This window comes from Rhinoderma darwinii, chromosome 2 (assembly GCF_050947455.1).
Source record: "Rhinoderma darwinii isolate aRhiDar2 chromosome 2, aRhiDar2.hap1, whole genome shotgun sequence".
Lineage (NCBI taxonomy): Eukaryota > Metazoa > Chordata > Amphibia > Anura > Rhinodermatidae > Rhinoderma > Rhinoderma darwinii.
The window spans coordinates 249,232,666-249,259,708 of record NC_134688.1 but is presented as its reverse complement, the minus strand read 5'-3'; the positions used below and the strand labels follow the sequence as shown (position 1 = coordinate 249,259,708).

Genomic DNA, 27,043 nt, shown 5'->3' with positions numbered 1-27,043 from the left:
TGGTAATCAAATAAAAATCAGAATAGAATTAAAAAGAAGGTCCAATTTGTGTACGTGAGAAATATACCTTTTTATAAATATCTTACATCTATGCTGAGATACGCCATCTTTACGGACCCAAAACCTGAAGAGAGATTCCGATGACAACATTTCCAATGCAGTAATGTCATGGAGACCTTGTGTGGATTCAAATGACCAAATACAACAATCTACCTCCTATCTGGTTTGAATACTGACAAATATGTGTATATGCGTGGACATTGACATAACCGGGGATTTAGATCCACACAAGGTCCCTATGACAACACTGCACCTGAAATAGGACCTGAAAATGAGAATAGTAAATATCAGAAATTGGCAGTTTTTGGGTAAGGCTACATGTGGTGGCCACGCTCAGTTGATGTGCAACTAAAGATCATGTTGACATATGATCTTATCCCAAATCACTGCTGGTTTGGAACGCTTGTTCAAGTCCATCTGTTTTTTTCAGGTAAAACCTGCTGAGATGTCATTCAAAAACCATGCTAATTTATGGGTTTGTTTTTTTTCTCCCGTGTTGCCCCACTTTGGCCAAATACCGGCTGTTATGTGTGGCTGGATTCACGCATTAAGTTTTTGATGCAGTTTTCATTTCAGTTTTTTTAGTTAAACACGGGAGCGGATTTGAAAGAGAATAAAAACTATAAGGCCACACGACAGATAAATTCACCGCAAATCCGCGGTACATTCGCAACAAAATCTGCATGTGTAACATGCACGGATTTTCCTGCAGATTTTTCCCCTCTACATTGAAACGGGTGAAATCCGCGTGAAGATCAACAACAGAAATTTACATAATGTGGATTTGATATTTCACAATCCACACTGCATGTCCATTTCCGTGTGGATAATACCACAACATGCGGATGAGATTAGTTAAGATATCATCCATATAGCTGGTACTGTAATCCGCTGCAGAGTTCCGCTTTGTGTGGACCCAACCGAAGTGTTTCCTTTATACTTTTCCTTCCTTTTTGAATAACTCCTGGCTTTAGCTAAAAAGACTGCATCAAAAACTCCATCATGTGTGATTTCATGTGTGAGTTTTTTCAAAATGCAGCATGCTTTGGGTATCGCTTTTTTTTATGGCGTTTTCTCAGAGGCGTCTGTATAGGACTTGAATAACGACAGAAAAAAAACCACTACAAAATGACACGAAATAAAAAACGCTACCAAAAATGCATGTAAAAACGGCAGAGAAAAAAAAACCTAACATTTTTACAGGCGTTTTTTCATGCAGTTTAAAATGCCAGACAAACACCCTGTGTGAAGGAGGCCTTTAAAGAACATTATTTGGGCCTGTAACAAGCGATCACATCTCAGCAGAGAAATAAGATATTAAAGGAACACTAAGGCCTCATTTACACGAGCGTGTGCGTTTTGCGTGCGCAAAAAATGCAGCGTTTTGCGTGCGCAAAAGGCACTTGACAGCTCCGTGTGTCATCCGTGTATGATGCGCGGCTGCGTGATTTTCGCGCAGCCGCCATCATAGAGATGAGGCTAGTCGACGTCAGTCACTGTCCATGGTGCTGAAAGAGTTAACTGATCGGCAGTAACTCTTTCAGCACCCTCGACAGTGCATTCCGATCACCATATCGAGTAACCTGTTTAAAAAAAAAGAGGTTCGTACTTACCGAGAACTTCCCGGCCGTTGCCTTGGTGACGAGTCCTTGGTGACGCGTCCTTGGTGACGCGCCTCTCTTGACATCTGGCCCCACCTCCCTGGATGACGCGGCAGTCCATGTGACCGCTGCAGCCTGTGCTTGGCTTGTGATTGGCTGCAGCTGTCTCTTGGACTGAATTGTCATCCCGGGAGGTCAGACTGGAGGAAGAAGCCGGGAGTTATCGGTAAGTCAGAACTTTTTTTTTTTTTTACACGTTCACGTATATTGGAATCGAAAGCACTACGTGCTTTTCTGTTTACAAACATCCGAACGGAATGTCTTAGACATGAGCGAACCGAACTTTACCGGGTTCGGCCGAACTCGTTTTGACCGAACCCGGCAGGAGACAGTCACTGTGCAGGGTGCTGAAAGAGTTAAACTGGTCCAGGGTGCTGAACCAGTTTAACTCTTTCAGCACCCTGCACAGTGACTGTCTCCTGCCGGGTTCGGTCAAAACGAGTTCGGCCGAACCCGGTAAAGTTCGGTTCGCTCATGTCTAAGACACTCCGTTCGGATGTTTGTAAACAGAAAAGCACGTAGTGCTTTTCTGTTTACATTCAGTTTGACAGCTCTTGCGCGAATCACGCAGTTCGCATGGAAGTGCTTCCGTGCGACCTTCGTGGTTTTCATGCACCCATTGACTTCAATGGGTGCGTGATGCGCGAAAAACGCACGATTATAGAACATGTCGTGAGTTTTACGCAACGCACTCGCGCTGCGCAAAATTCACGCATCGTCTGCACTGCCCCATAGAGTAATATAGGTGCGTACGACACGCGTGAAAAGCACGCGCGTCGCACGCGCGTATATTACGCTCGTGTAAATGAGGCCTAAAAGTATAAAATTCACAAAGAGAATGCCAAAAAAATCTCTCAGCAATTCCTTCTTTTTATCCTATCTCATAATCACAGCTGTAAGAAATTATAAAAAAGTCTTCTGCATGCGTGTACCAGGAGATCCGAAATTCCCTACCCCCCCCCCCTCCATTCTCACAAACCTAGGGGTATATTCACGTGGTGCGGTAAAATCTTGGATTCTTGCCACAAAATCTCAGCGGAACCCCATGTTTTTTGCGTATAGTCGCAGCAAAACTAATGCAATTTTGCAGTAATCATGGCAATGAACCGATATTCGACCACACTGAATATAACCTAAACTTTGACGTCTCACTGGCATAGGGGTAACTTAAAGCTCCTGGGCCCAATGCAAAATCTGTAATCTTCACCTGCTATGTTATGTAATTTACAATACTGGTGTTCTCTAATGGGGCATAGGGGTCTTTGGGCCCCCTCAGACACCAGAGCCCAGGTATGACTGCTGCCTCTGCACCCCCTATAGTTACTTCCCTGGTTATTGGTTACTGGCAACTGGCTGCAGAATGAACCCTCCCCCATTGCTGTGGCTGCTATAGGAGAGCTGGATAAGTAAACCCTATATTTTGGCGAATTAACCCCTCTATTCCCTGCAAGATTTCTACAAGACTATTTCAGTTGCATCAGAAAATCTCATGGACTGACAAACACTATGGGCATATTTATCTCCAGTTTAATTTTACTAGACAGTTTTGAGTTTACTGTTATATTTTCTTTTGGTAGGTCTCCTTTAAAAATCAGATAACTTGATAATGTCTGGAGAGTTTGGTTTTACCTTTTTCTCCAATCCGCATATCCCAAATTCACACATTGACCTAGTCCTTGTAGACAAATGGTTACTCTGAGCCATAGCAGCATAAACATTATTACCTGGTCAGATCACGCCCCTGCTGCAATATTAATTTAGGAAAAAGGCCTCCTTCACACAAAGATATCTTCTGGCGTTTAAAACTGCATGAAAAAAATGCATATTAAAATGCCAGCATTTTGTAAAATGTAACAGCAGGTTTTTTTTAATAGCGTCTTCATTTTCGCAGTTTTGGTGGTGTTTTTCATTTAGTGTTATTTTGTACATGCTTTTTTCTGTTTTTTTAAGTCCTATAGAGAAGCCTATGTGAAAAATGCAAGAAATAATGCAATACCCAGGGTATGATGCTGCATTTGGAAAAAAACGCTGTTGACCACAAAATCGCCTCAAAAATAGCATTATTATATTTCACTATAGACTTTAATGTAACATCTGGCCGCACTAAGAAACACATAAAAACACCATTAAAAATGCAGAAAAACACAGATAATATGCTGTGTGTGAATCCAGCCTTAATCGGCTTCCTTCAAAGGGGGTTTTACACTGGGCGATTATCGGGCAGACCAGCGTTCTTAGAATGCTCGTTGCCGATAATTGCCCTGTGTAAGCAGGGTAGCGATCAGCAGATGAACGAGATCATCTGCTGGTCGTATCATTTTAAAAAAGTTAAATATTATCGCTGTCGGCGGCACATCTCCCTGTGTAAACAGTGAGATGCGCTGCCAACATGATAATACAGAATGGGGACGAGCGATCGGAGTAAAGACCGCTCATCCCCATCCATAGCTTCATGTGACAGGACCAAACGAGCATCGATCTGTCTCGTTGATTGGCGCTCGCTGCATCGGCCGATAATCGGCCGGTGTAAAAGGCCCTTTAGACTGTTTCCAGAAAAATGAAAATAAAGACGTTTTACTCCAACCTCTGGTTCGCTCTCAAGGCCGTAATACGAGGGTATTTCCTCAAACACCACTATAGTTTAATTTTACCAAAAAATCGAAATAACTGAAAACGAAAATTAATTATTTCATGAGACAAATTGGAGGACAAACTTAGACAATTGAGACATTAATTATATCTAAATATGCAGGATAAAAACAAGTTGTACCTAAGGTACTAATTAGACAAAACTCCTAAACAATAAACTTAAAACTAAGGCCTGATTCACATGAGCTTATTTTACGTAAAACAACGGCCATTACACAGACCTATATAATTCATGGGGCTATTCAGACATGCGTTGTTTTTCACGCATCGTGTGTCCTTCAGTTTTTTTTGCTGACGTAAAAAACGCATTATAAAGGATGACATATGCGCGTAAAAAACGCAGACGTGCACCGTACACGGATGCTACACGGAACTGCAATGAGGCTATTCAGACATGCATTGTTTTTCACGCTGCGTGTGTCTGCCTATTTTTGTGCGATTTTGCGTACCAAGCAGCCCATTGATGTCATCCGTGTGCTGTCCGTGTTTTTCACGCACCAGTTGCTGAAGAAATGATGAGGGGAAAAAACCACCTCCTTCAGTTTTTTTTTGCAGACGTAAAAAACGCATGACACACGCGGAAATAAAGCAGACACGCACAGTACATGGATGCCACATGGACCTGCAGTGCAAGAAAAAAGTTTTTTACGTTCGTGTGAATTTAGCCTAAAATTGTAGAAGAATTCCTGAATAAAAATCTTCCGTAGTTAACCAGTGTTCAGTCAGAAATCGTCAACAGAAAATTAGCCATTTTTGAAATGAGGGAGGACAATAACTCTCTCAAGATCAATAAATCTCTTGGCACAGATAGGATGACCATTGAATATTTTTACAAATATTCTGACATCTTAGCCCCTCTTTTTCTACAATGCTTTAACTGAATAATTCATGCTGGTACTATTCCCCCAGAAATGTTGCATTCAATCATAGTAAGGCTTCGTTGACATCTGCGACAGGGTCTCGTTCTGACATTCCATCGGAGCTTCCCGACAAAACGGGACCCTGACTGATACAAACGGAAATCATAGGTTTCTGTTTGCATCGCCATTGATTTCAATGGTAACGGATCCGGTGCCAATGGTTTCCGTCTGTCTCAGTTGTGCAAGGGTTCCGTCGTTTGGACAAAATCAATACGATTGTCGACTGCGCTATTTTTTCTGTCAAAACGACGGAACCCTTGCACAAATGAGACAATCGGAAACCATTGGCACTGGATCCATCACTATTGAAATCAATGGTGATGCAAACGGAAACCTATGGTTTCCGTTTGTTTCAGTCAATGTCCAATTCTGACGGGAAGCTCCGACGGAATGCCAGAACAGGACCCTGCCGCAGATGGGAACGAAGCCTAAGGCTGGGTTCACACGTGGCGGAATTTCACTAAAATTCCGCTGCGGACACTCCGCAGCGTTAATCCGCAGCGGTGCCGTTTGTCCATTGACTTACACTTTAATTTAGCAGTGTTCGTTTAGACGAGGCGTAAAATTCCGCTGCGGAGCATAGGCTGCGGAGCGGAATTTGGTGTCCGCAGCATGCTCTGTCTGTTGCGGAGCAGTGGCGGACTCATGGCGGAATTTCTCCATTGACTTCAATGGAGAGTCAAAATTCCGCAATGAAGTCCGCAGATCTTATGTGTGCTGCGGAGCGTATTGGTTTTACTACCATGACATTTCTTCATTCTGGCTGGACCTATGTATTTCTAGGTCTACAGCCAGACTGAAGAAGTCAATGGGGCTCCCGTAATGACGGGAGCGTTGCTAGGAGACGTCTGTAAATAGTCACTGTCCAGGGTGCTGAAAGAGTTAAGCGATCGGCAGTAACTGTTTCTGCACCCGGGACAGTGACTACCGATCTCAATATACATGTATCTGTAAAAAAACATATAAGTTCATACTTACCGAGAACTCCCTGCGTCTGTCTCCAGTCCGGCCTCCCAGGATGACGTTTCAGTCTAAGTGACGGCTGCAGCCAATCACAGGCCAAGCACAGGCTGCAGCGGTCACATGGACTGGCGCGTCATCCAGGGAGGTCGGGCTGGATGCCGAAAGAGGGACGCGTCACCAAGACAACGGCCGGTAAGTATGAAAATCGTTTACTTTCACTAGGGAAAGTGCTGTCCCTTCTCTCTATCCTGCACTGATAGGGAGAAGGGAAGCACTTTTCCCGCAGTCCGCAGCAGCTAGTCCGCATCAATGTACTGCACATTTTGTGCAGATCCGCAGCAGAATCTGCAACGCAGATTCTGTGCGGCATTGATGCGGACAGTTGCGGAGGAAATCCGCCACGTGTGGTCATGCCCTAACACTTCCAAATCTTAGCAAAAATCCTAAATACCTATAACCCTACTCAACTCTGACCTAAAAATCTTTGCAAAATTGTTAATATTCTACCAGAACTTACTAAAGTAGGCTTTATCAAAAACAGCCAAACCATTGACGGTACAAGGAGATTCATTGATATGGATATGGTCAGTTCATGTCAAATGTCTTCTCACTGTCTTGATCTGTGGGTGTGTGGACCCACTGGGCCGCACCGCCGTAGCAGGATGGCAGCTGGTCAAACTACAATGTATTAAGTTAATATATATAGTCCAAACACATGGGTACCTGTGATAGTCCAGACAGTAGCAACGGCTAGGCACAGATGGGATCTTGATGGCATGTCATTTTCTTCTGGAAATTACTTATCTGCAGTTTTGGCTTTGTATTCTAATGCTACTGTGTACTCCTCCAGATTCCTATCCAGGAGGTTTCCAATTAGTAATAGAACTAGACAGGGATGCCAGATGTTCCCTCTCATTTTCGCTCTAGTAATGGAGCCCTTTGCAGAGCACATTGGAAGCTGAAAAGTTTTTCATTGACTCCATTGAAAAACAGCTCCAATTACGTCCGTAATGGACGCCGCGAAAAACGTGTGCACTTGTAAAAACTTCTGAAATTCAGGAGCTAAAACCCATTGACTCTCGTGGATGGAATAATTGCTGCATAAAAAAAAAATTCCACTATGTTAAAAAAAAAAAAAATTCACATAATAAGAGATATTAATGATAATTGTTGGTTCGAATAAATGTCCGCCTTTGCCCTTAACAAAAGAGTGGAAAACCTGGTTAACTTGTAAATATAACATGTCCGCCAACTCATTATTTACTTAAAATGATTCCTATTATGTTCAAAATACCATTGTATAACTGATAGTCTTTTCTATTAACCATGGCCTATTTATCTCCAACCAATTTTGTAACCTAACTTATGATCTTTAGTTTTTTTATGTTATTATTCTTTAGCATCCTTATCATATGTTATTATCCTTCAATAAAAAAGCAAAAAACAAAAACTAGTGTTTAAAAAGAAAAGAATAATTATCAGAATAACAGCCACTACAGGGGAGATATAGGCTGGGTTCACACTACCTATTTTCAGACGTAAACGAGGCGTATTATGCCTCGTTTTACGTCTGAAAATAGGGCTACAATACGTCGGCAAACATCTGCCCATTCATTTGAATGGGTTTGCCGACGTATTGTGTCGACGACCTGTCATTTACGCGTCGTCGTTTGACAGCTGTCAAACGACGACTTGTAAATTGACTGCCTCGGCAAAGAAGTGCAGGACACTTCTTTGCAACGTAATTTGAGCCGTTCCTCATTGAAGTCAATGAAGAGCAGCTCAAGATTACGGGCGTCAAAGACGCCTCGCATAATGCGAGGAGGAGCTTTTACGTCTGAAACGACGCAGCTGTTTTCTCCTGAAAACAATCTGTCTTTTCGGACGTAAAAGACAGTTCTCGTGTGCACATACCCTAACTAAGCAAAATGTGGCAGAATAATGGCAAAATTACGCCAAAAAAGTGGTGTACGTGGCACATATTTTAGACACTATTTGCACCTTCCTAGGCAGTTTTGAAAAGTGTCTAGAAAAAAGGGCATGAGGTATGGCATAAGGAAGACACACATGTCTAGCAAGATGTGCCAAATGTATCAGAGAACATGCACCACTGTGATAAATTTTGCACAGTTCTGGTCTAGCTTTATATTGTCTATCTTTAATCTCCTACGTGTTTTGTAGTGCTTTCCAGAACTATACCTATGGGAAGTTCACACAGGGCGGATACGCTGCGTAAATGTACACAGCGTATCCAACCTGCAGGGAGTTCCGGCCGAAAAACGGTACCAAATTGTGGTGCAGTTTTCCAGCTGAAATGTTTGCTGCGGAAAACAGAAGCGAAAAAATACGCCCATACTTACCCTCTAACATCCTGCAGACCGGCCTCCTGGGATGACGTTTCATCCCTTGTGACCGCTGCAGCCTGTGAAACGTCATCCCAGGAGGCCGGCCTGGACGAAGAAGCACGTATACAATTATTTTTTTTCTGAGTTGCGATTTTTGGTGGCGGAATCTCAGCTTTTCCGCTGCAAAAATCGCAACAACTGCTATTTGTTGTGGCTTTTACCTCCCAATGAAATTCAATAGGGAAAACCTACCTAAAATAAAAAAGCAGAGATTACGCAAATACAATTGATATGCTGCGTATTAATAAAATGCACCGCAGGTCAATTTCTGAGCTTTTTTCTGCTTATCATTTACGTAGCGTGTGGATGAGATTTGTTGAAATCTCATCCACTCTGCTGCTACTGTATTATGCTGCTAAATCCGTTGCGGAAAATCTGCAGTATTTACGCTACATGTGAACCCGGCCTTACAGAGCATTTTAGTGATGCGCATCTGCGGCTAAATCCACGATGGGAGATCTCTGCCACGTCTGGACGTATGTTAGGTAAGACTAAACGTGGACACCACAACACTACTCAGTTCTTTTCAAATAAACGGTTTACTGAAAATCACAATTTCAAACAGGCCAAATAACGACAATACAGTATTCAAATCAAGTCTCTCAGTAGCTGAGGCACTCGCCCTCGTGGGAGTCCTACCAGCTCATGGGTGGCTGCGCCTGGCGCTCACTGACCCGGCCCGGCGGGTCTCAAGAAGGAAATGGGCCGTCTCCGCGGATCACTGTGGTGCTACCACTCACACTGCGGAATCCCCAAAGGTGGAAGCTATGCCCCTCGCCCTTTGGCTACGGCGTGAGTCCGGCGGATATATTACCGCGTGCGCCTCCGCGGGTCAGAGTGAGAGCTACTCACTACCACGCGGCATACCACCCTTACCTCTGCTTTCTGCTCCTCTGTTGAAGAAGACGACATCTTTTCCCTTGTGTCTCCTGACACTGCTGAGCTGTAGTGAATGTCCAGCTAGTCCTCCTCCAGGAACATTGAGCCAAGGATCCTTCTCCTACAAATGGCGGCAGCCTGGTCACTGTGCCCCCTCTCTGTCACACAAGTCCTCTTTCTTTCTTCCCCCTCAGTCACCTCGCTCTCCCTCACTTCCACTTCCTGTCACCCAGCTCTGTCTCCTCAGTCACTCGTCCTGCAGTGACACCTTGTGGCTGCTAATAATATGACAGGCATACACAGGATAACACAGAAGAAAAATACCACTAAACATGGAAGATGCACAGGGAAGACAGTTCACTTTAGAAGGGCCGTATCACCCCCTTACACTTCCCCCGGCTTTTTCGAGTGCAGTCCCTTGCACTCACAGAGGCTAGCCAGGCATTCATTTCTGTAGCGGTTACAGTTCCCCATCCTTGTAGAGCTGTGTTCTCCTTTTTGTCGACCTCTTGGAATCCCACTGCATCCGGTTGTCTTACGGTCGACAGGTCCCGCTGATCTTTAGGCTGGTCAGTTGAACAGACGAAAGGCTGTTGAAACGGTGGTTCTTTAGTAATCAATCCTGGTCCTGGCTTGTTGGCTGCTACCAACATCGGACGTTGCAAGACTGCTGGTGTGAATTCCGCAGCTGCAGGGGAAAGGAGGGATGGCTGGTCACGAGACGTTTGACTTGACACTTGACCTATGGCCGGGTCTCTCGATTCCTCTAAACTCTCTGACCTGAGCTGGTGAAAGGGCCGACGGGGTCGCCGCCGGTCAGGGGCAAATCTGCTTCCCTTAACTGGAACACCACCGGGGCCTGTGACATTGGCAGCTTCAGTGCCCTTTCTTCCTCCCACTACATCAAATTCTACCATCTCTCCTTCTCCAACGCTGCGCAGAGACTTCTGGGGGTTGCTCCTCTTTATAGCAGACCAGTGGACAAACACATCGCCTTTATGGTCACTTCGGCGAATAAAACCGTAGCCCTTTCGGACATGAAACCACTTCACCGTCCCTTTTACTTGACTAGAAATAAACTTTCCTTCCACTTGGCTAAGATTCCACACCTTGTGCTGTACTGCTGGTATTCCTGTGCAGCACCCAATAGCTCTCTGTGTGGATGATAGAGGGCCTCTACAAGGAACTTCCGCCACCCGGCCCTCAGCAGCGGGTCCTTCTAGTTTAAAGGTGGCCGTTTCATCCTAGGGGCATGACAGTCTCTTGCCAGGTGTCCTGGTCGGCCACATTCCCAACACCGGCGAATTTCGGCCGGATCAAATCTTCTCTGCCGAGGACGGTCCTCCCGGGTAGAACTTGCCGCCTTCAGCTGGTTGATCTCTTCTCTCATCTCCCTCATGAGCTCCCTCACATCCCTGGCAAAGTCTCGGAGGAAAGCACTCTCTGGTGTGGGGTCCATTTTCGGAGGCGGTCCCCTTTCGGTCGAGTTGTGTACACTAACGTGAGCACCATCCTCTCCCTCGTGCTGCCACTCTATGGCCTCTCGAACTAGGTCCACTAAGGCGGTATGCGGCTCCGTCCGTATATAGTCTCTGAGGCTCCTTCTTAGCGCTCTATTCTTCAACCCAGACAAGTATTGGTCCCGCAGCACCCTGTCCGGGTCAGGGACAGCCGCGCACCCCTCTTGATCTTTCTTGCTAAGTCGGTTCCACAATCGTTGGAGTGCAACCGAGTACTGTTGGACGGATTCATCTTCCCGTTGACTACGGGTATAGAATTTTTTCCGTAAATCGGTAACTGAGGTAGTGTCTCCGTATAGGGTTTCGAGCCTGGTGATGATGTCTTCCAGGGTCGCTCTTTGACTGACTGGGAGGATTACTACTGCTGCACGAGCATCTCCTTCTAGCAGGCTCAACGCGAGATCCGCTTGGTGTGGGGGAGGTACTTGGTAGAGTCGGGCCGCTGCTCGTAGCCTCTCGGCCCAATCCATCAGCGTCACACTCTTTCCGTCATATTTGGGCACATTTAACATGGCTGCCCCCATAGGGAACAGAATTGGGGGTGGGCCTGGGGCACTGATGGCAGACTCCGCTAAAGTTCCTGGTTGGCTCATCCTGTTCGTGACGCCACGTGTTAGGTAAGACTAAACGTGGACACCACAACACTACTCAGTTCTTTTCAAATAAACGGTTTACTGAAAATCACAATTTCAAACAGGCCAAATAACGACAATACAGTATTCAAATCAAGTCTCTCAGTAGCTGAGGCACTCGCCCTCGTGGGAGTCCTACCAGCTCATGGGTGGCTGCGCCTGGCGCTCACTGACCCGGCCCGGCGGGTCTCAAGAAGGAAATGGGCCGTCTCCGCGGATCACTGTGGTGCTACCACTCACACTGCGGAATCCCCAAAGGTGGAAGCTATGCCCCTCGCCCTTTGGCTACGGCGTGAGTCCGGCGGATATATTACCGCGTGCGCCTCCGCGGGTCAGAGTGAGAGCTACTCACTACCACGCGGCATACCACCCTTACCTCTGCTTTCTGCTCCTCTGTTGAAGAAGACGACATCTTTTCCCTTGTGTCTCCTGACACTGCTGAGCTGTAGTGAATGTCCAGCTAGTCCTCCTCCAGGAACATTGAGCCAAGGATCCTTCTCCTACAAATGGCGGCAGCCTGGTCACTGTGCCCCCTCTCTGTCACACAAGTCCTCTTTCTTTCTTCCCCCTCAGTCACCTCGCTCTCCCTCACTTCCACTTCCTGTCACCCAGCTCTGTCTCCTCAGTCACTCGTCCTGCAGTGACACCTTGTGGCTGCTAATAATATGACAGGCATACACAGGATAACACAGAAGAAAAATACCACTAAACATGGAAGATGCACAGGGAAGACAGTTCACTTTAGAAGGGCCGTATCACCCCCTTACACGTACCCTTAGTAAAATCAACAATTTGCCTTTTTTTTGGTTGTCGTTTGCCTGATATACGTAATGAAAGGATAATTTTTAAAATCAGCTTCAAACCCTGGGCCTGTAAACACAAATTAGTATAAGCAGGGGACCTAAAAGTATACCATGTAGCTATATAATCATGGTGCACAATTTACCAAAATACGTGAAAGCATACATAACTTTTACATAAATAGAAAGCACACTGTACCAGGCAAACAAATATTGCAGGCTGGATTCACCCATTTAGTTTTGATACAGTTTTTGATGCAATTTTTAAAACAAAAGCCAGGAGTGCATGCAAAATAAAGGTAAAGCATAGAGAAAAGACTAATACATCTTGTCTCTTTTGCATCTACTTCAAGCTTTGGCTCAAAAAACCTTTGTCAAGACTCAAAACCGTCTGATTTTTTTTTCTTGTGGCTCCTGACTCCCCAACGCCATGCATAACTGTAGGGCTGGATTCACACATGCAGTTTTAGGTGCAGTTTTTTAAGTCAAAGCCAGGAGTGGATACAAAAGGCTGGATTCACACAGAGTTTTTTGCAGGCGGAAAATCTGCCTCAAAATTCCGTTTGGAAGCTTGAGGCAGATTTTCCTCTGCCTGCACGCCGATTTTCATTGCGTTTTTCACGGCGTTTCTCGCCCGCAGCCATTGAGCGCTGCGGCATAAAACGCAGCGAAATACGCTTTCTCTGCCTCCCATTGATGTCAATGGGAAGTCAGAGGCGTAATCACGCGAAGATAGGGCATGTCCCTTCTTTCTCCCACGATCCGGTTTTACCGCTCGCGGGAGAAAACCGCCTCCGCCTCCCATTGAAATCAATGGGAGACATTTTCTGCCGGTTTTTGGCAAGTTTTGCGGCGCGGTTTCCACGTCAAAAAACTTGTCAAAAAACTCAGTGTGAACATACCCAAAGGAAGGAAAATTATAGGGGAAAGATTGATACATTTTCTCTCTTTTGTATCCACTCCTGGCTTTGGCTTAAGAAACTGCATCAAAACTGAATGCGAGAATCCAGTCTTAGGGCATGACCACACGTGGCGGATTTCCTCTGCAACTGTCCGCATCAATGCCGCACAGAATCTGCGTTGCAGATTCTGCTGCGGATCTGCACAAAATGTGCAGTACATTGATGCGGACTAGCTGCTGCGGACTGCGGGAAAAGTGCTTCCCTTCTCCCTATTCAGTGCAGGATAGAGAGAAGGGACAGCACTTTCCCTAGTGAAAGTAAACGATTTTCATACTTACCGGCCGTTGTCTTGGTGACGCGTCCCTCTTTCGGCATCCAGCCCGACCTCCCTGGATGACGCGCCAGTCCATGTGACTGCTGCAGCCTGTGCTTGGCCTGTGATTGGCTGCAGCCGTCACTTAGACTGAAACGTCATCCTGGGAGGCCGGACTGGAGACAGAAGCAGGGAGTTCTCGGTAAGTATGAACTTATATTTTTTTGACAGGTTGCTCTATATTGTGATCGGTAGTCACTGTCCCGGGTGCAGAAACAGTTACTGCCGATCGCTTAACTCTTTCAGCACCCTGGACAGTGACTATTTACAGACGTCTCCTAGCAACGCTCCCGTCATTACGGGAGCCCCATTGACTTCCTCAGTCTGGCTGTAGACCTAGAAATACATAGGTCCAGCCAGAATGAAGAAATGTCAAGTTAAAAAAGCAAGACGCATCCGCAGCACACATAACATGTGCATGACAGCTGCGGACTTCATTGCGGAAATTAGAATCTCCATTGAAGTCAATGGAGAAATTCCGCCATGAGTCCGCCACTGCTCCGCAACAGACAGAGCATGCTGCGGACACCAAATTCCGCTCCGCAGCCTATGCTCCGCAGCGGAATTTTACGCATCGTCTAAACGAACACTGCTAAATTAAAGTGAAAGTCAATGGAGAAACGGCTCCGCTGCGGATTAACGCTGCGGAGTGTCCGCAGCGGAATTTAAGTGAAATTCCGCCACGTGTGAACCCAGCCTAAGGCTATGTTCACACGGAGTATTTTGGGGGAGGAATATCTGCCTCAAAGTTCCAAACGGAATTTTGAGGCAGATATTCCTCCCCCAAAATACTCAGTGTGAACAGCAATTATCGCGCCGTTTTTCGCCCGCGGCCATTGAGCGCTGCGGGCATAAAACACGCTTTCTCCTGCCTCCCATTGAAGTCAATGGGAGGTCGGAGGCGGAAGCGCCCGAAGATAGGGCATGTCGCTTCTTTTTCCCGCGAGGCAGTTTTACTGCTCGCGGGAAAAAGACGCCGACGCCTCCCATTGAAATCAATGGGAGGCGTTCTCGGGCCGTTTCTTCCGAGTTTTGCGACGCGGTTTCCGCGTCAAAAAACTCGGCAAAAGACCCCGTGTGAACATAGCCTAAGGGCACCACTTTGGCTGGCAGATTAATATAGGCACTGTTATGTGGTTAGTGCTAGTGGCGAGTGCTTAGCTGTATTTACTGCAGGGACACTACATTGGAAAATACTTCTCACTGGAGAGGAACTCTGTGATTCTAGTGCGGGGACAGCCTGCTGTAAGAACTACCACTTGGCACAAATTAGGGGTATTAGTCATGTTACAAGGCACCCAGGATGAAAAAACTTAATATCTGTAGGTTAGGACCAGAGATGGCTTTGAAGATATGGGGGGCAATCGGAGCGGGGGTTAGGGTGGGGCTTAAATCTGAAACATTTGTTGCAATACACCTAAGGGTATGTGCACACACACTAATTACGTCCGTAATTGACGGACGTATTTCGGCCGCAAGTACCGGACCGAACACAGTGCAGGGAGCCGGGCTCCTAGCATCATAGTTATGTACGATGCTAGGAGTCCCTGCCTCTCCGTGGAACTACTGTCACGTACTGAAAACATGATTACAGTACGGGACAGTTGTCCTGCAGCGAGGCAGGGACTCCTAGCATCGTACATAACTATGATGCTAGGAGCCCGGCTCCCTGCACTGTGTTCGGTCCGGGACTTGCGGCCGAAATACGTCCGTCAATTACGGACGTAATTAGTGTGTGTGCACATACCCTAACACCCTCCATGACTCTGCGATCTAGAGTGGCAGCTGCTAATAATGTGGTTATCAATTCAATAAACACAAGTGATTTTATATATGTATGTATGTATGTATGTATGTATGTATATATATATATATATATATATATATATACATACATACACACACACACAAAAACACACACAAAAACACACACAGGGGGGCGTGGCCAGCAGTCGATGGCGCCGGTCGCATAAACTGAGAGCTCCGCGCCCTGCCACGCAGATCCAGCAGCCTACAGCGGGGAAAGGTGCCTCATATGGGGAAAAAAAGACCCCAAGGGTCTAGACTCACCCCTGCAGCACAGCACCAGGTCGCCGCCGCTCCACCAACGATCGACGGCTACTTTCTTCGGCGGCAAGCCACGCCGCTCCCTCAGCCGCAGCCATCTTGGACAGCCTCGTGTCAGAAGGAAGGGGAGATGTCCGAGCAGGGAGAGGAGACAGTGCCCCACGTACAGGGTAAGCTGAATAGCCGGATGGCTAAAGTTCACCCTCCCAGCTCCCCTAAGCTGTCCTCCACCTCGTCCTGTGAACAGCAGGGAAGGGGGTCCCCTATCCCAGGAGCAATGGAGGCCAGGCCACGAGGAGCATCAGCTCAGTCAGAGGCCCCAGTACACCTGCTTGAACCACCAATGTCACAGCCCTCAGCACAAATGGCCCTACAGATTTGGCCTGCACCTAAACCCCAACGGCCCACGATCCAGCAGCCGGGGAGGAGAGACGATCTGGGGGATACACCATCTTTGACCCCCTATGCCCAGGCCCCTGCATATGCCTCAGATTCTGACCTGGAGGATTCAGCCTCACTTCCTTCAGATGTGCCCCCTATGTGGAGGGAATGTTTCTCACAGTTGCCCACTAAAGAGGACTTTAAGAGTATGATACAAGAAGTGAAGGCAGCTTTTCGTTCAGAATTGGCGGGGGTGTCGCAGCATATACAGCAGATTGCTACGAGGGTGGAGGCTTTAGAAGATGACCACGATGCCACTAGGCGCCATGTTTCTGTGATACAGTCTTCAGTGTCCTCCCAGCTGGCGTCCATTAGAGATATGCAACTGCATCTAGAGGATTTGGATAACAGAGGTCGCCGTCATAATATAAGGATAAGGGGCATACCGGAGCCCTCGGGGTCTGAAGATCTTCCCATCGTGTTAGAGACTATCTTTAACGACCTTTTGGGTGCACCCCCGTCTAATCGGATACCGCTTGACAGAGCGCATAGAGCACTGAAACCAAAATCCATTACATCTCAGCCCAGAGATATCATCTGCTGTGTCCAGGATTTCCGCACTAAGGAGGACATTATGCTTAAAGCCCGTCAGCGTAAAGACCTGGAGTATGCCGGTGTGCCGATTCAGTTATTCCCGGATCTCTCCTGGATTACGTTACAGAAAAGACGTCTGCTTCGTCCACTTCTCGCAGCCCTACGGGACCACAATATTATTTATCGATGGGGGTTTCCGTTCTCCCTTACAGCCCGAAGAGATGGTGTTTCTGCAACCCTGAGGTACCCAGGGGATTTGCCTCATTTCTGTGACTCCCTTGGTATACCAACGCCCAAGATGCAGAATTGGGAGACTCCTTTGCCGCCTTCGTCTCCACCTCCAGTCTGGCAGTCGGTCCGAAATAAGCGGAGGACCTCTCCAAGACGACAGTCTACCCGAAGTTCACCAAGACCTGATTTGAATTGATTGACGCTGCGCAGATACACGGCACCTCCGTAATATATGTGAAGGAGCCTGGTCACCCATACCAGCTGCTCCCTTCGCCAGTTGCACTATCCTAGGCTAAAAATGCATTTAGGATTATATTTCTGATTTTATGTTGTTTCGCTTTAATTCGTTAACGTAAATTGTGGCAGGGCGCGATTGCCCGGGATACACTTGGCTCTTTCACCCCCTTTTTGTTTTTTCTCGGCCTGTACGTATTTATACGTACTTTTGTACTAGGTTCCTCGACTGTTGAGACCCGACCTCCTTTTTTGATAGGGGTAATTTGTTTTGCAGTTCTCCCTCTGTTTTTAGAGAGAGTTGCAAAGGGTAATATTGTATTACCAGTTTTCTTTTGCTTTAATATCACCCGCCCCAGGGTATAGTATTCTCCCTGGTAGTATTTTCTGAGTGTGTTTGAAATTCATTGATCTCATGCATTTCTCTTTGTTCTCACTGCAGATATGTGTATTGTCTCCCTGGTACGTCTTTACCCCAGTGTCTTTCCCTCCCCTCCTACTTTCATCCGAAATAACACTTGAGACGACAGTGAATCCTCCAAGAACCTCCAAGGTAGAAGGACGCCGTAGAACACTGCTTGCTTTGAAACCGACATGGGACTGGCCCCGACATAACTGTGAGCTGTATACATCCGCACTTTCCACATCATTCTTTGCTCTTTCATACATCTTTGACCATGGTTAAATTTGTCACACTTAATGTCAAGGGTCTCAACTCCAATGTGAAGAGACGCTTGCTTCTCAGGGAGTTGAAATCGCTTGGAGCGGAAGTTGCTTTTCTGCAGGAAACACACTTAGATTCATCCGGAACTTTCCAATTTGCCCGAGGGGCGTATCCTGCTGTGTACTCTGCCTCGTCAGGTCGCAAAAGGGAGGGGGTGGCCATTTTGATAGCAGCTTCCTGCCCCATACAAGTTCACACCTCACATCTAGATCCGAAAGGCAGATATGTTATAATAGAGGGGACTTTGCTTGGACAGCCCATCGTTTTATGTAACGTTTACTCTCCTAATACCGCACAGATTCCATTCCTACGTAGACTCCTTTCTAAACTCCAGAAGCTTCCTAGGGGGGCATGGCTGGTGGGAGGAGATTTTAATGTCCCGTTCTCCACGTCCATGGATAGGGTCTCTCTTACACACGCTACTCCGACGCCCACCCTTACAGGACTTTCTACACGTTTTAGGCAACTAATTAGAGAGCACCAGCTCTATGATTTGTGGCGAGTGGATCACCCAGGTGATAGGTCCTATACCTTCTTCTCCCATACGCACAGCACTCATACACGCTTAGATTACTTTTTTGGTAATGTCCCTGCCCTCCGTGCGCTCCAGGGGGCGAATATAGACCCCATCTCTTGGTCAGATCACGCACCAGTTTCTGTGTCCCTACAGATAGGGAAACCAAATACGAGAGTATGTCATTGGCGCTTAAACGAAACTTTGATTAAGTCCCCTTCTCTTAGGGACAGCCTGGCCGGGCATATGCGGGAATTTTATGCACTTAATGAGGGATCGGTTCCTTCAGTATCCACTCTTTGGGAGGCGCATAAGGCGGTGATGAGAGGGCAATGCATAGTAATGGGATCTAGATTGAAAAGAGACTCTCGGGCCAAGCGGGTGGCTCTCCATCGGACAATTACTAAGTTGGAGAGAGAAATGGGGATTAAACCGGCGGTCCCGACACTACGGAAATTGATAGAGGCTAGAGCACAACTCAAGGACTTAGCTATGAAGGGGGTAGAAAAGTCATTACTATACACAAAAAGGAAATATTACGACAAAGGTAATAAGGCGCACTCGCTTCTGGCCAGACTATTGCGGGATCAGGCGACTGTTCGTACTCCACAGGCGGTTCGGGATAAGGCGGGCATACTCCAGCATCACCCAGACACGATAGCCACACTTTTTCATGACTATTATAAATCCTTATACCACCTGCCAAATACCTTACCACCTGATCCGGCTCGTCGGAGGGAAACGCTGCAAGCATATCTCTCTTCCTGTGCTCTCCCTAAACTGAAAGATGAGGAGCTTTCATCCCTGAATGCCCCGATCTCTGCGGAGGAATTGTTTGATATATTGAAGGACCTCCCTAGTGGTAAGGCCCCTGGACCAGATGGCTTTACATATGGGTATTATAAGACCTTTGCAGAGATCTTGGTTCCACGGATGGCTTCGTTATTTAATGAATTCCTACAGGGTTCTCCCATCCCTCAAACATTCCTGCATTCTCATATCACGCTGATCCCTAAACCGGGTAGAGACCACGCAGAGTGCTCCAATTACAGACCCATAGCCCTTCTGAATTCGGATCTAAAAATTTTCACCCGTCTTCTAGCTAATAGACTCAATGTTTGGCTCCCTTCTTTGATTCACAAAGACCAAGTGGGCTTTGTGCCTCTTAGGCAAGGAGGAGACAACACACGAAGGGCCCTTGACCTCATTGATGCCCTCCAAAAGCAAAAGGAATCGGCGATCCTTCTTAGTCTAGATGCAGAGAAGGCGTTTGACCGCTTGGGATGGCCATTTATGTTCGAAACTCTAAATTCATTTGGGATTTCGGGCCCTTATTTGACAGCACTGCGTGGTCTCTACTCCAAACCAACAGCGGCAATTAAACTCCCACACTCCACCTCCCCTCCGTTTCAAATCTGGAATGGTACACGTCAGGGGTGTCCCCTATCCCCACTTTTATTTGTGCTATGCATAGAACCTTTAGCAGCTCAAATACGGAAATCCAGGGATATAGCGGGGGTCCAGATACAAGATAAAGAGTTTAAGGTTTCCCTGTTTGCAGATGACGTCCTCTTGACTATCACTAAACCTCATACCTCCCTCCCTAACCTTACTACAGTTCTCCGTAGGTATGGGAGGCTGTCAGGATATAAAACTAATACATCTAAAACGGAAGCGCTCCCTCTTAATGTTCCACACCAGGAGCTCCAGCTACTCAAACACAACTACACCTACAACTGGAAGGAAACCTCCCTGACTTATTTAGGAGTTCAACTCACTCCCTCCTATACGTCGGTTTACAAGGCTAATTTCCCCTCTCTGTTTGTAGAGCTACGTCAGCTAATGGCCAGGTGGGATCCTCTTCCCATGTCATTTTTTGGGCGCATAGCAGCGGTCAAAATGACCTTGCTCCCTAAATTACTGTACTACTTTGAGACTTTGCCGGTAGCAGTACCTATGAAGGAATTGCGGGCTATGCAGTCTTCTATCCTCAGGTTCATATGGCACTCCGGCAGACATCGAATTCCGAAATCAGTTTTATTATCGGGTCGATCTGCGGGTGGGCTATCGGTCCCTGATGTGGTGAAGTACTACTGGGCGGCACACCTCCGTCGCATACCCAGCTGGGTGTCTTTAAGGGCGTACAATAAATGGACCGAAATAGAGAAGCTATGGATGGCCCCGGTCCACCCAAACTCCCTGTTATGGGGTGACCCACTAGTAATGCCGACTGCATCTTTATTGGGTCCCATGAGATTTCAAAGGGAGGTGTGGGAAACCTGTAAAAACCGCTTCCATTTGGCATCGGGTTGCCCGCCCTTGACTTCGGTACTCTACACTCCCACTATCCCGGGGGGCACTACCTCCCGAATAGTCCGATTGTGGACGGGAATTGAGGTATTTCACCTGGCTGATATGGTTGATCCCCACACGCAAGAGCTTCACCCGTTTTCATACTTTCAAAAACATCATAATATTCCCTCCGCTGCGTTCTTTCACTATCTTCAGGTTAGACATTACATGCAGCAAACTTTTAGATCCACGCGGGTTACTGCACCTACAAGCTTCGAAAGGTTATGTCGGTATGCTACCACCACTAGGGGGCTTATCTCAGCCATTTATGCATTATTGCTATCCCCGGAGGGTTCCCCTCCGCCTGGGCATAGATACATGTTGAAGTGGGAGGCCTTACTGAATAAATCCATCCCGCTCTCATTGTGGCAGATTATTTGGTCGCAAGCAGCTAAAACCTCCATCTGCACTGCATATAAGGAAAACCAATATAAAATCCTTATGTTTTGGTACCATACCCCTGCCTTTCTGCATAGCTTCAATCCGGGTATTCCGTCGGATTGCTGGCGATGTAGAGGTCAGAGAGGTGATCTGTTCCATATTTTCTGGAGCTGTTCACTGGTACAACAGTATTGGTTGGAAGTTAAGAACTTGGCATTGGCGGTGTTGCAGCAGGATATTCCCTTAGACCCTCTTCATTACCTCCTAAATGTTCCCCCTAGGTCTTTGGGGAAATCACCAGCTCGACTCTTTCGACACTTTCTTACAGCCGCTAAGACGTTGATAGCATGGAAATGGAGACAGACAACCCCTCCCTCCCACATCGACTTAGTAACTAGAATTAGGGAAATACGTACAATGGAGCATATGACGGCCTCTATTGACAATGAACTGGACAGGTTCAAAGTGGTGTGGGACCCGTGGGACAAGTATTGGATACAGGGAACTCAAGATTAGGTGGTAGGTGGAGCTCCGACTATCCCCCCCCCTCCTCACCCCCTTAAACCCCTGTGTTTTTTCCCAGATGTTTTGTCTGTCTATTGAAAGTTACTGTCTTACTATGTGAATTGCATGGCCCTTCATGCTGCTCTAAGTTATATGTATATTGTTGAAAAATTTTCAATAAAAACACAGTTGAAACCAAAAACACACACACACACACACATACGCACACAAAACACAAATAAATCTTTTCTAAAATATTCAATAGGGCTAGGTGAAAGAAACAATGAGTACACTTAATACCAATAGGGGGTCTGAAATTATTTGTCAATGACCAGATTTGCTGTTGGCTCCAACTCAAGGAATGTTCTTCCAAATTATGTCACGGATATACACTAAAAAATAATGTTTGAAGCTTATATGTGACAACTGTGACAAGATCTTGAAAATGACCATTTCCTGATATGTGCGAGCAAGTCGGGTGGATATGCACTTACTTTGAAGACCTAAAATACACAAGCATTTCATTTTCCGATGTATCTCCTGTAAACTTCTATTTCTGTATTACGGTTCTAACTTCTGGACATTAATCTCTATGTGTTCTTCTTCCATGCCAGGCCCTAGAAGCTGTTAACACCCAGCTACGTGAGCTATACCCTGACAGTGAGGATCTGTTTGATATAGTCCTCATGACCAATAACCACGCACAAGTTGGAGTAAGACTGATTAATGTCATAAATCATTACAGTAAGTATGTACTTTGTATCACATTACTAATCCGACATTTGCTACCAGTACATTTATGCTGTGTGTTTCCTCAGTGGCCACCAGTCAATTCCACAATCTAGTGCAGGGCTAATAAGCCTTGTTGGTGTGGAGGGCAGTGGTGGATTCACTGTTCATAGCAAACGCATATGCAAAAGGACTACCCTGGCATACAACAATATTAGAATGTTAGAAGCAGTATATTTTTTATCATGATAATACTAGACAAAAACATTTGGTCACTTAGACAGATATTAATCATTAGTCTTCCTCATATCTACTGGGAAAGTATGCATGTTTGTTGCATTGGAAATGCCTAATCTAATGAAACATACAGTATATGATGTAGGTACGGAACATATTGTAATCACTAATAATAGCAGTCACTTTGCTCATTTTTGTATATGTTGGTTGTTTATATATGCTCATTAACATTGACAGGATATATACAAACCTCCCTATGGTTGTATTCTATGTACAAGCAATTGTAAAGAGATACTGCTCCCTAACCCCTGAAGCCACGGTTTCTGAGATTAAATAATAATAAAGAATATAAAACTATTTTAGAGCATACATAGTATGCTTTATTAAAACCCCTATATAAATGTTGTAGAATGATTATTTTTTTTATTTTTTTTTAAACAAAAGATTATCTTATACGCATTCTGTACATCTTCCTAAAATGGTCATGAGAAGATTATAAAGCAGGGATACAGCCTTAAAGAGGCTCTGTCACCAGATTTTGCAACCCCTATCTCCTATTGCAGCAGATAGGCGCTGCAATGGAGATAAGAGTAACGTTTTTTTGTTTTTTAAAACGAGCATTTTTGGCCAAGTTATGACCATTTTTATATTTATGTAAATGAGGCTTTCTAAAGTACAACTGGGTGTGTTTACAGTAAAAGTACAACTGGGCGTGTATTGTTAACGTTACATCTGGGCGTTTTTACTTCTTTTACTAGCTGGGCGTTGTGTATAGAAGTATCATCCACTTCTCTTCACAATGCCCAGCTTCTGGCAGTGCAGACACAGCGTGTTCTCGAGAGATCACGCTGTGACGTCACTTCCCCAGGTCCTGCATCGTGTCGGACGAACGAGGACACATCGGCACCAGAGGCTACAGTTGATTCTGCAGCAGCATCGGCGTTTGCAGGTAAGTCGATGTAGCTACTTACCTGCAAACGCTGATGCTGCTGCAGAATCAACTGTAGCCTCTGGTGCCGATGTGTCCTCGCTCGTCCGACACGATGCAGGACCTGGGGCAGGAAGTGACGTCACAGCGTGATCTCTGGAGAACACGCTGTGTCTGCACTGCCAGAAGCTGGGCGTTGTTTAGAGAAGTGGATGATACTTCTATACACAACGCCCAGCTAGTAAAAGAAGTAAAAACGCCCCGATGTACGCACATAATACACGCCCAGTTGTACTTTTACTGTAAACACGCCCAGTTGTACTTTAGAAAGCCTCATTTACATAAATATAAAAATGGTCATAACTTGGCCAAAAATGCTCGTTTAAAAAAAAACAAAAAAACGTTACTCTTATCTACATTGCAGCGCCGATCTGCTGCAATAGGAGATAGGGGTTGCAAAATCTGGTGACAGAGCCTCTTTAAATGGTAAAATACCTGTGTATATAGATGTGAGACTTCAAATCTCTCCTAGCAGGAGAAACATTGTACCTAGTGTATGATACATACAGACTAGACATTGGAAAAGGGATTCATATGCTGTTTTGCCTTATTTTAATATTTTAAGGGGTTAAACAGCAGTTCCCCTTATACACTAAATTTGATGTGACTTTCTTGTTGACTATAATATTGCACAATGTATTGTTATATAATGACTAACTGAACATTTTAAAGGCTTTGTTTTCTACCAAATACATTTATCATCTATTAATAGCAGCACTTGGCTGTTTTTGTCAGCCTTATAGACTTTAAATGAAATGGCATTGACATAGTTAAACTGGCGCTCCATTGAAACTCCTAACTCTTTGCGGTCATGTGGGTGAGGAGGAGGAACCGGGGACTTGGGACCCCCGTCTTTGTGATGGTGAGATCCCAGCAGTGGGTCCCCCAGTGAGCAAACATTTTTATCACCTCTGTTGTGTCGAGAGGCGATCAATGTATCTAGTAGGAAAACCTTTTTTAATTGGAACAATTAAAAAAAGCTTCAAAGAACTAAACATTTGCCATGTTAGGCCTTGTGTTGTGCTTTGGTTATACTGCTGTCCTTCTTCTACAGGGGATGGAGGGAAGGTTGATGTTCATACCCAGATCAGTCATTTCTATAATCTATCTACAGAGGTGTAGCTAGGTTCTCCAGCACCCGGGGCAAAGATTCAGTTTGGCGCCCCCCCCCCCAACTCTTTCCCGACATCTCCTTCCCCCTCGCCGTGTGTGTTTTCTCTACCAATCTACGTGTCATTTCTTTTCCACACTTCTTTTTATGTAACGCGAACATAAAAACATTTGTACATTTTACAAGCAATAGGGTTCTATACACAACACCAGAACCAAGCTCAGTACATATATACAGCCCTAGAACCAAGCTCAGTACATAAATACAACACCAGCACAAATACAGCTCAATTTAGTGCAACCCCTGTTGTATAGGTATGTACGGCGTAAAGCTACAGCTCCCAGCATGGCCCGAACAATGATAAGGATATGCTGGGAGATGCTGTTTCACGAAAAATAAATCATATCATAATCACACCACCCATCATCTCGATGCAGATCATACAGTGACTACAGTGCTGATTAGAGGCAGAATAAACATTTACATTAAGTGACTCACCGGTGACGTCTCAGATTCTAGTTATTTTTCTCCATCCGGTCCAGACCTCTATGATTCTCCCGGTCACAGCCCATTTCTGCAGTTTGCCGCTCACGTCATCAGCTTCTCACTTTTCCAACATTTCTGCACCTATAAATAAATATAAAGTTATCATTATACCACACACTACGCCCCTAAATATAATAGCACCATAGACTGTACCTCTAATTCTAATAGCACCATACACCGTGTCCCACACACACACACTGTGCCCCCTGTAGATAGTGCCTGCCATAGAGTCCCCTGTAGATAGTGCATCCATATAGCCCACCCCTGTATATAGTGTCCCACAAATAACTCCCCCTATAGTGCTCTACAGATACCCCACCCCTGTATATAGCCCCCTGTACATATAGCCCAGCCCTGTATAGAGTGCTCCACGTATAGCCCAACCCTGTATATCGCCCCCTGTAGATATAGCCCACCCCTGTATATAGTGCTCTACAGATAGCCCACCCCTGTATATAGCCCCCTGTAGATATAGCCCACCCCTGTATGTAGCCCCCCTGTAGATATAGCCCACCCCAGTATATAGTGCTCCACATATAGTCCACCCCTGTATATAGTGCTCCACATATAGTCCACCCCTGTATATAGTGTTTCACAGATAGCTCACCCCAGTATATAGCCCCCTGTACATATAGTGCTCCACTAGATAGTCCACCCCTGTATATAGTGCTCCACAGATAGCCCACCCCTGTATACAGGGGTGGGCTATCTGTAGAGCACTATATACAGGGGTGGACTATATGTACTGGGGGGCTATATACAGGGGTGGGCTTTCTGTGGGATACTATATACAGGGGTGGGCTATATCTACAGGGGGACTATATACAGGGGTGGGCTATATCTACAGGGGTACTATATATACAGGGGTGGGCTATATCTACAGGGGCACTATATCTACAGGGGGACTATATCTACAAGGGGACTATATCTACAGGGGGGCTATATCTACAGGGGTGGGCTATATCTACAGGGGTGGGCTATATCTACAGGGGTGGGCTATATCCAGGGGTGGGCTATATCCAGGGGTGGGCTATATCTACAGGGGGGCTATATCTACAGGGGGGGGGCTATATCTACAGGGGGGCTATATCCAGGGGTGGGCTATATCTACAGGGGTGGGCTATATCTACAGGGGGCTATATACTATATAGCCCCCCCTGTAGCTATAGCCCACCCCTGTATATGGTGCTCCATAGATAGCCCATCCCAGTATATAGCCCCCTCTGTAGATAGACACCCCCCGTAGATAAAGCCCCCCACATGTAGATAAAGCCCCCACCCCGTAGTTAAAGTCCCCCCCGTAGTTAAAGTCCCCCCGTAGATAAAGTCCCCCCATAAAGTCCCCCCTCCGTGTAGAAAAAGTCCACCCCCCGTAAATATGCACTGCTGCTGAATCTACTTACAATAGTGAGGTTCCTAGTGCACATTTTGATCAAATTGCGTGAGCCCACCCACCACGACAAGGCGACCACTATGAGGTGGGTCCATATGCTGCAGAACTGGGACTAAACCTACATATATTTTGGGATGGTAGGAACCAGCATTAAACTAATTAAAATCACCCAGGACAAAATGGGAGGAGTGCAAAATCAAAAAATGGAGGCAATCACTAACCCCACATATATCAATCACATAAGAGACAAGAGAGTTTGATCAGCACATTCCAGCAAAATGAAACAAACGTGT

The 27,043-nt window shown here is 46.0% G+C and overlaps 1 protein-coding gene across 1 annotated transcript in view; it reads left to right on the top strand.

Moving 5' to 3' along the window:
• NT5C1A (5'-nucleotidase, cytosolic IA) overlaps positions 1-27,043 on the top strand; it is a 55,359-nt gene that overhangs the window by 7,359 nt on the left and 20,957 nt on the right. The window contains exon 3 of the mRNA XM_075853053.1: positions 22,361-22,490. Within this exon, the coding sequence (XP_075709168.1) occupies positions 22,361-22,490 (130 nt within the window). The remainder of the gene's footprint in view (positions 1-22,360; positions 22,491-27,043) is intronic.